This window comes from Chiloscyllium plagiosum, chromosome 18 (assembly GCF_004010195.1).
Source record: "Chiloscyllium plagiosum isolate BGI_BamShark_2017 chromosome 18, ASM401019v2, whole genome shotgun sequence".
NCBI classification, from domain to species: Eukaryota; Metazoa; Chordata; class Chondrichthyes; order Orectolobiformes; family Hemiscylliidae; genus Chiloscyllium; species Chiloscyllium plagiosum.
Window position 1 is genome coordinate 43552405 of NC_057727.1, and position 10410 is coordinate 43562814.

The following is a 10410-nucleotide window of genomic DNA, read 5'->3' on the forward strand; positions in this document are numbered from 1 at the left end:
TGCAAACTCAAACTGCATTATAGGGATTCTATGATTCACTTGCAGAGATTGACATATTCTTACCTTAAAAATATTTAATACTTGGCTAGCAAAAAGTTTTAATTCTTAGATGAACATCACATCAAGGGGTCATAGAGTCATAGAGATGCACAGCACGGGAACAGACCCTTCGGTCCAACTCGTCAATGCTGACCAGATATCCTAACCCAATCTAGTCCCACCTGCCAGCACCCAGCCCATATCCCTCCAAACTCTTCCTTATCAGATACCCAACCAGATGCCTTTTAAGTGTTGTAAGTGTACTAGCCTCCACCACTTCCTTTGGCAGCTTATTCCATACACATACCACCCTCTGCGTGAACAAGTTGCCCCTTAGGTCTCTTTTATATCTTTCTCCTCTTGCCCTAAACCTATGCCCTCTAGTTCTGGACTCCCCCACCCCAGGGAAGAGACTTTGTCTATTTATCCTATTCATACCCCTCATGATTTTATAAACTTCTGTAAGGACATCCCTCAGCCTCCGACGCTCCAGGGAAAACAGCCCTAGTCTATTCAACCTCTCCCTATAGCTCAAATCCTCCAACCTTGACAACATCCTTGTAAATCGTTTCTGAACCCTTTCAAGTTTCACAATATCATTCGATAGAAAGGATCGCATGCAATATTCCAAAAGTGGCCTACCAATGTCCTGTACAGCCACAACAGGACCCCCCAACTCCTGTACACAATACTCTGACCAATAAAGGAAAGCATACCAAACGCCTTCTTCACTATCCTATCTACCTGCAATTCTACTATCAAGGAGCTATGAACCTGCACTCCAAAGTCTCTTTGTTCAGCAATATTCCCTAGGACCTTACCATTAAGTGTATAAGTTCTGCTAAGATTTGCTTTCCCAAAATGCAGCACCTCGTACTTATCTAAATTAAATTCCCTCCGCCACTCCTCAGCCCATTGGCCCATGAGTCAGGCAAGTTTATTTAAATCAACCTGTTAGGAGGTATTGTGTCACATAGCTGGAGCAGATGGGACTTGAACCCAGGTCTCTGGATCAGATGGAGGGATACTACAAATTGTTGATATTGATTGGGTCAGTCTAGTTATTGTTATGTAAATTTAATTTGTTCTTTACTGTCAATTGGCAGTGGGCTCATGTTCATCATTGTGCTTATGAAAATTTTCTAATTTTTCAATTGATGGTATACAGTCCAAATGAACAAGTATGTATCATGTATGAATGAGAAGAGTCTTCCTTTACCAATCTTAAGCTGATTGTGAATACTCAATTCTAGTACTCTATTCAGGCTTCGCGAAGACAATACTGTTTTGTATAGAACTAAAAAAAATTCTGTTGTCTGAACAGTTTCTGCTATATCAGCATCTTTTAGGTTAATTCAAATTTTTGTAATTATTTTAAAATAAGTCTTTCTAGTATACTTATTACTTACATAAGTTCACTATTTAAAACTTAATTACTTTTATAATTATCTATTTAGTGACTGGCTTTGACTTTTTTTGTATGTGTAGTTAATGACCTGAACTGGCTACAGAAGCTACATGTTAATGTTAATATGGATTCCTTGACCTTGTCACTTAATACAGTGAATACAATATAAAAGTGACTAATTCAAAGCTGGAAAATGACAAACCATGTCTCCCCACACATGCCCTCAAAATAGTACCACTGTGATTACATCATTTTCTGAAATTTATTTGAAGATTCCTAATTTCACACTCAGATGCAATTTAATGTAGGTGTCATATATCTGTTAATTTCAGCAACCAATTTCTGCAAAGATGTGAGAGATGCATATCAGGTGAATTCTTCAAGCAGGAACCAAGCCAAATTCAATAAGTTGAGAGAGGACGTGAAGAGGAAAATAAGACTGGCAAAGGGAGAAGATGAGAATAAATAGGCAGTTAATATAAATGAGAAGCAAAATCTTCAATGATCATTTAAATTGTAAATGGTAATAAAAGTGAAGATTAAGCCTGTTATGGACAAAGTGGGTGATATGTGCAAGGTAAAATCAGAATACCAAAATTAGCACCTTATTTAGTGTTTATTTATAGGAAGGATGATAAAACATCAGAAGCAGAAATAGTAAGGAATATTAATAGAATATATAGGAAGGTTGCTTGCTATTTGTTTCTATACCTTATTTATTAATCTACATAGATTAATTGCTGGTCCAGGTGGGTTGCATCCCAAGTGCTAAAGAAAATGAGGTAGAGATAGCAAAAATGTGTGCCATAATCTTTCAATCTTCCCAAGAAACAGGGAAAATGCCATGTCAGATGATTAGAAAGAGAAAAATGTGTCACCCTTACTGAAGAATTGGTAAATACATTTTGTCATTTTTTCAGAAACCACCATGTGGGGACAATGGCTTAATGATATTATTACTAGGTTATTAATCCAGGGATCTAGGTAATATTCTTGGACCTGAGTTCAAAGCCTGTCGTGATAAATGATGGCATTTGAATTCCATAGAAATCTGAAAGTAACAAACTAATCATGACCATGAAACCATTATTGATTGTCAAGAGAAAGCCTTCTACTTCACGCAGGTCCTTTAAGGAAGGAAACTGCTTAGTCTGGCCTGCTTATTTTGCCTTAATATTCATTTCTGGGTGGCACAATGGCACAGTGCTTAGCACTGCCACTCACAGCACCAGGGACCCGGGTCCAGTTCGATTCCATCCTCAGGCGACTGTCTGTGAGAAGTTTGTACTTTCCCCCTATATCTATGTGGGTTTTCTCCGGGTGCTCCAGTTTCCTCACACAGTCCAAAGATGTGCAGGTTGATGGATTGCCATTCTAAATTGCCCACAGTGTGCAGGCTTGGAAATGGATTAGCCTTAGGAAATGCACAGTTACAGGGATGAGGTAGGTCTGGGTAGCACGCCCTTTGGAGGGTCAGTATGAAATCAGTGGGCCAAATTGCCTGTTTCCACACTGTAGAGGTTGTATGATCATTGTGGCATGAATATTTCACTGCCACCAACCTCTTCAATTCTGTTAATAAGCCTTGAACAAGACAGACAGGCCGTGATGGGGGATCTCTTTTGTTTTCTATGTGGGGTCCAGGGTCTGTCGAATTATCAGTGGTCAGGGATAGAGCCTCTAAACAGAAGAAGCACTTCTCTTAGCAACCTAATGTATTGATCAATAGCAATCGATGTAATTTACATGCCTGGTCAGACAAAATTACAAAGGACTCTCTGGACTGAGACAGAGTATGTCTGCTCCTTTTGGATACTTGTGCATAACTCAATCCAAAGACTGTGTAACATCATCATATTGGGTGGGGTTCAATTCAACATGAACAGAAACTCCTTCAGAGCCAATACCTTATATGTCACTAGTGATTTAAACTGGTTGGTTTAACATCAATAGTAAATAAGGATTAGAAACAAATCAACAGGCATTTGAAGACATTTATTCAAAGACAGAGATCTCCCATCTATAAAGGGTAAATCATGCTTTACTAATCCCAGCTAGCTGAACAGCACGTGGGTGTGAATGATATAGCCCGAAACCTTCAGATCATCTGAAGGAGCGATAGTATACTTTTCTTTCCACTTAACAGTAAAAGCTAAACAATTTATTTTCCCTCACCAGTTGCATTAAGCTGTGGCTTTTAGCCAATAAGTCAGAGACTTTATAATTTTTGAACCAGTTGCTTTGTGTCTCCTGCACGGATATAAAAAAACACTTGGAGGCAGATCAATAAATAGCAAAAGGATCATAGATTAGAATCATAGAATCCCCACAGGTGCAAAAAGAGGCCATTCAGCCCATTATGTCTGTACAGAACATCCAAGAGCATCCCACCCAAATCGACCCCATCCCCATCACTCTGCGTTTACCATGGCTAATATACACAGCTTGCACATCTCTAGATACTTTGGGGAGATTTAGCATGTCCAATCCACTTACCCTGCACATCCGTGGACTGTGGGAGGAAATTGGATCACCCAGCAGAATCCCACACAGACACTGGGAGAATGTGGAAACTCCATGCAGATAGATACCCAAGGCTGGAATCAAACCTGGTACCCTGGCATTGTGATGTAGCAAAGCTTGCCACTGTGCCACCCATTCATCACACAGTGAACCCTGTGGATAAGGACATTGAACTGCCTTCCCAGATTTCCCTCTACTTATTACACTTTTATTTTGTGTCTATCTGTATGGATATGTAGGGAGATTATAACAGGGAGTTAGAGTTTTAATCATTAGAATTATACGTCAGTAGTTAATAGCTGTTTACCTGCATCCAGAATCCATTTATTTGTAATAAAAAGTAATTCTGGTTGAATACAGGAATCTGGTCCGTTAACCTGGGTCTTAAAGGCAAGTAAATTGGGGAATTTTCCATATTTGGAAAATATCTTTAACTTTTGTACAACTCCAGAAATAACAGGGCTTGACTTCCAGTGTATTATCCAAGTGCGGTATGGCTTTAGTGTTGCTAAACTGGCTGAGCATATACTATTTTTTAATTGCAATTTGAGAGAGGATTTGTAGCTCAGGTTGTGGATCAGGTTGTAAGTTTGCTTGGTGAGCTGGTAGATTTGTTCTCTAGGTAACATCATCAGTGAGCCTCTAATGAAGTGTTGGTGTTCTGTTGTGCTTGCTATTTATCTGTCTTGGTCTGTTGTGACGGATGATATCACTTCCAGTTCTATTTCTGAGAGATTGGTAAATGGAGTCCAAATCAATCTGTTTGTTAATGGAGTTTTGGTTTCACTGCCAGGCCTCCAGGAATTCCCGTACATGTCTTTTCCTGTCCCAGGATGGATGTATTGTCCCAGTTGAACTGGTGTCCCTCTTCATCTGTGTGTAGGGATACTATTGATAGTTGGTCATGTCTTTTGTTGGCTAGTTGGTGCTCATGTATCCACATGGCCAGTTTCTAACCCGTTTGTACTGTTTGTTGCAGTACTTGTAGTGTATTAGTATATGACATTTGTTTTGCTGGTTGTTGATGTGGGGTCCTTTAAATTCATCAGGAGCTGTTTCAGTGTGGTGGTAGGTTTGCGGGCTACCATGATGCCACCTTGCCATACAAAGATATCTCGGAGATGACGACCAGACTAGTCCGGCCCCTAGGCATCATGGTAGCCCACAAAGACAAAGAAATGACTAGCCTTACAAGAAACTGGCCAAGCTCACACACAGCAATAACACGGAAACTCAGAGACTTAGATAAATCCATCTTGGGACAGGCTAAAGAAAGACATGCATGGAGACCTGGCATTCAAACCGGAACTCCATTAACAAACATATTGACTTGGACCCCATTTACCAACCCCTCAGAAACAGAACCAGAAGTGATATCACCCATCACAACAGACCAAGACAGATAAATAGCAAGAACAACAGAACACCAATGCTTCATCAGAGGCTCACTGATGATGTTACTACAATGAAACATCTGAGAACAAATCTACTAGCTCACCTAGCAAACTTACAACCTGATTTTTTTAAAACAGTAACTCCTTTGGTTAGTTAATAATAACCTCCCAATTGACACATTATTTCATTTAAATATCTACTTGACTACAATCAAATGCGTGTCATTGACTGAATTCTAAATCAATTAATAGCTGGCCGAGCTGCCATCAGATCAAACAAAACAAAATTTATTGGTAGAAGTAACACTGGTTTGCAAAAAATACTGTTATACAATTTTTATTTAACTTGGATGCACGTAAAACCTGAAGTGATCTAATCCAGGTTATTAAAACTACATGGTCCACCACCATACCTGTAATTCTACATATAGCATTCCAGCTAATAAAAGTATTCTAGCATTGAAAATATTTAACATTCCCCACAGTGGTTGTCCAACTTTTCTATAATAGATATTTTTAAAATCAGTATAATATTATTATTAAAGCCATTACTCAATTTTATGCTATATCCAAGCCCACATACTGTTTAACCATGTATTCTGATCCTCATTCTGGTGTTTCTCATGGTCTTCAAATTTTCTGAGTGAGATGCAGGAGGCTGCAGAAGCTCAATTAAAAATAGCCATACTTCTCAATTCTTCCCAGCACCTGTTCAACCTTCTATGACAAACACATGTTGCACACAGGCTGCAACTTTGATACTAAGTGGAAAGATTTAGAGCAAAAGGCATAATGGGTCAATTATCTTCTCCTGTTTTGTATGATTCTGAGCATGAAACAAAATGTTTCGTTCTGAATCATGAGAATGAATATTACTACATCATGTACAGAGTATAGATAGAACAGAGTCACCTATGCTGTGCACCTGAGCTACGTATCCTATAAATCAATGGTGCATCATATGGTCCATCGGTCCAACTGGGTTATCATACAGAGAAAATTCTTACAAATATTTTAAAGCAGAACCCTAAGGAAATGAACATTTTAAAAAAAGTTTATTGAAGGAAGCTCTTTAAAAAAATAAACTTGGAAAAGCAATAATAGTCATTGTAAATAAAACTCACTTTGTGGTTTATTTAATGCCATTGATAGTAAGGACGTGAAAGTGAAAATATGGCACATTAATAACATGCTAGAAGAAACCATTATGCTGTTCCACAACCAAATATTAACAAATCAAATTGTGCATATCACAGAGCAAGGAAATTACCAAATTACTGGAACCTTCAGAAAAAATAATCTTTGCCAATATCAGGATGATTATCCCAAGTAATTCTCAAAATAGGCATGCTGTAATTTCTTCCATACATCTTTCAAATGTCTATGTGGTGTCATTTCAATGCTGAAGTTGTAAAGTATGAGGGAAATGACAAAATATGTCTATGTTAACAATATTTAATATCCTATGAATAAATCAAAAGTAAATGTACTCAACGTTTCTAGTTTTGCAACAATTTAGTCATCAAAAACATAAAATAGGAATGAAGTCATAGAATCATAGTACAAATATTTCTGTCACTAAGCATTCTGACAATCATAATCAAACTTATAAATCAATTGAACTTGAATTTAAAAAACTATATCAGGATATATACGTTGATAGTTCACACTGCTCAATTTATACATTCAACTCCTCCAGAAACAAATAAATATTGGAAATAAAGTTTCCAGGTTGAAACTCAGACACGTGCTTGCTAGCACTTCACCACTGCAGTATAGACAACGATGAAAAATCTACCAATTCCAGATCAGAACACTGATGCTGTGTTGGTCAGTTAAACAAATGTTCTGTAGGGCCAATCGACTTTGATGTCAATAAGCACAATTGTATTTGCTATATATCTTGGCACTGAAGGATGGAATCAAAGATGTTTTTGCTTACTTAATCAGCTTTGATGTCTGATTTGTAGCAATATTAGGATTGGGATTTCGTTTGGAGAATGGAGGTGGTTAACTAGAAAAGAAAGGCAAGTCAACTGTACTGTATCACATTTTGTCATTGTAGCTGGATCAATACAGCTACAAACAAGAGGATACTCAGTAGAGCTATAACCCCTATAACTGTGTGTTAATTCAGTTACTCAGCTCTTCCTTAAGGCTTTTCCTTGTTTGGTTGATTGTTTGTAACTCCAAAGCGAGAAAATGAAATATTTTTATTAAGACCTTTTCAGGTCACTGAGAAGGCTTCATGCCAATCCATATCCAACAACTTTCTCTGAAAAGCCAGCTCATATTTTGATAGCTGCAACTAATCCCATTGCAGCAACTGAGACAATCCATGATCTTTTAAAATAGCCAACATTTTAAATTAAAAATACATTTGTAAAGTTGTGCTCTCTCTCTCTCACAAAGATAATGGATCCTTTAAAATAAATTTCTGGGATTTGGACCCAAAACCACAATTTCATTAACAATGAATCAGTATTTCCTTGGAACACAGATAATGTATTGGATGTAGATTTGCTCGCTAAGCTGGAAGGTTCATTTTCAGACATTTCATCACCACACTAGGTAACATCTTCAGTGAGCATCCGGATGAAGCATGGTGGTGTAGCCCGCTAGAATAGAAAGCGGGCTACATCACCAGTGCTTCACACAGAGGTTCACTGAAGCTGTTACCTAGTCTAGTGACGAAACGTCTGAAAACAAACCTTCCAGCTCAGCAAGCAAACCTACATCCAGAACCTCAACCAGAGCTACAAATCTTCTCAAACTTGCTAAGATAATGTACGTCCCACATTTTGCTAAAATCTAGCCGATAGTTTTGAGATATATTGTTCACAAACAGACTGAAAAACAGGGATGAAGGAAACAGGTTGCTTGCTTTACTGGCCTGAAAAATATACAAAATTACTGTTTGTTCCTAGTTTTAAAACTATACTAATAAAAATAAATTTAAGCCTTTTAGCTTTCTTGAATAAATGTAGCTTTTTCCGCACCCAAGCATTACAACAAATCAAAGATCCTGAATTCATCGAAATCAGAGTACAAGATAGTAATTCAGTTAAGAGACTTTATTATCCTAAACCCCAACAATATTACACAAATTATTTACATTTTAAACTTACTGTTTGAAAGTATAATAGCTCAAATTACGAATTCAAGTTATAGAAAATTTTAAATAAAGCATTTTTAATATTTTTTCAATGCACAGAATATAGCACCAAGAAAGATCTATTAATGTTACTATGTACTTGTCCTACACAGATCACAATGGAGTTTTAAAATTGTATAATGTATATGTAACTATTAGCAAAAGTAGGCCAAAAGGAATTTTTTTACTTTGAACCTATTATCAGCAATACAGTATCTTTATCACTTCAACCTCATTTGTTTAAGTGTCCAACCCATGTAGCTGTAAAATCTTTGCACTTAGAATTTAGTAATAACTAGAATATTCAATAAAATGAAACATGCTTTACTCTGCATTTATTTTTAATTTACTTACATAAAGAATCTACCGGCGTAGCATAGTATTTGGATATTTTATTTATTGAATCACTTTCCCCTAGCAGATAATGTTTTGTGAAACTTAAAGCCTGAGTTCAGGCAATTGAGTTTGCCATAAAACTGGTCCATCTAGTGTTCAGAAGTACAATTCTGTCCAGAAAACTGAATTTTTCAGAATGTTATATGTTCATCTGCAGGGTCAGCTGCAAATCCGGTTTACTCAAAATATTGCACTTGAATCCTTCATATTATGTACTTCTCTCATGCCATCACTATTTTTATTCAGCCGAGCTATATTATACTGTACATTTTTTTGTTTCCAAGGCAACAAATGATTAAGAAAAAGCACTAAAGAATACAGTTTATATTTACAATCATACATTCACACCTTATGCCAAATACTTGTCAGCAGTATTGCATTTCACATTCAGGGAAACTGGGGGAAAAAAAACCTAAAATGTCAAGTTTACTGAGATAAAGCAAATCAGGTTAGCCGCTGTTTTAACAATTCATCTATCTGGGTTTTGTACATGTTTTTCACATCTTCCAAGTCCAGTCGCAGTTCTTCAGCTTCCTCTGCTTTTTCACCATACATCTGAAGGATGGTATTGTACCGTTGATCAATATCCTGAAAAGCAAATTATATTAGCTTGGTCATAAGTTGGCACAATCAATTAACAGGTACATTTTTTTTGCCAAGTTTGCAACTTTTGGATTTTTTAAAGAATCATGAATATTTAAAAGTTGTAGTAAAACATTGTCGGACTTGGTAAAAATCATGCACATTTAATAGAATCCTAGCTATAATGTAAGCTGACAAAAATTACATTGTAGGCAAAACGCAACCATGCTCATTGACATCAAAGTTCATTGGGCCCACAAAACATTTATTTATATTAATTAGTTAGAGCGTCAGTGATCTAGTCTGACCCTGGAATGGGTACCTTTTTCTTCTAGTTGTAGTGTATGGTGTTATGGACCAGACCAAAATCCCTCAATATATTAAGATAGCCAAAATCCTTTTTTTTAGTTTAAAGTAACTGTAAGGTGTTCTGTTCCATATGGAAGTCAATTAGTCAAACTACTCTATATCATGCAAAACAAAGGGAAATGAGACAGCTTTGGCAAATAGAATTAAGCAGGGGAGATACCACGATATCTAAGGAGGACCAGCCAATCTCAGAGCTATGACCTCATCAGCTGTCCGCAGCCCTGGGCAGGGAGTTCGAAACACAGTCCGGGTGACTGTGAAGAAGGTAGAGGGTCGTACACCGGTGGATCGCATCCTGTTTATTAAGAAGGTATTGCTGGGATGCTGTGGGTTCGCTGCAGCGGACGTGTACTGCCTGCAGGATTTCCCTGGGGCAGGCTACTTTGATGTGACCTTCAGAAATGTGAAGCAGTGCGAACAGCTCCTGAAGGTCTTCAAGGAGAAGGAAGGGGAGCCGCTGTTCTCCATCTTGTCGGCAACCCCATTGTGTGTGCTTCCTGCACAGAGGAGTCGGGTTGTTACAATCCATATGTACAACCCCTATG

At 37.6% G+C, this 10410-nt stretch overlaps 1 protein-coding gene across 1 annotated transcript in view; it reads right to left on the reverse strand.

Annotated features, from left to right (window-relative positions):
• Positions 1 to 8066: 8066 nt before the first annotated feature.
• The window catches only part of tmf1 (TATA element modulatory factor 1), a 54869-nt gene continuing 52525 nt past the window's right edge, over positions 8067 to 10410 (reverse strand). The window contains exon 17 of the mRNA XM_043708642.1: positions 8067 to 9502. Coding sequence (XP_043564577.1) covers positions 9359 to 9502 — 144 coding nt within the window. The 3' untranslated portion in view covers positions 8067 to 9358. The remainder of the gene's footprint in view (positions 9503 to 10410) is intronic.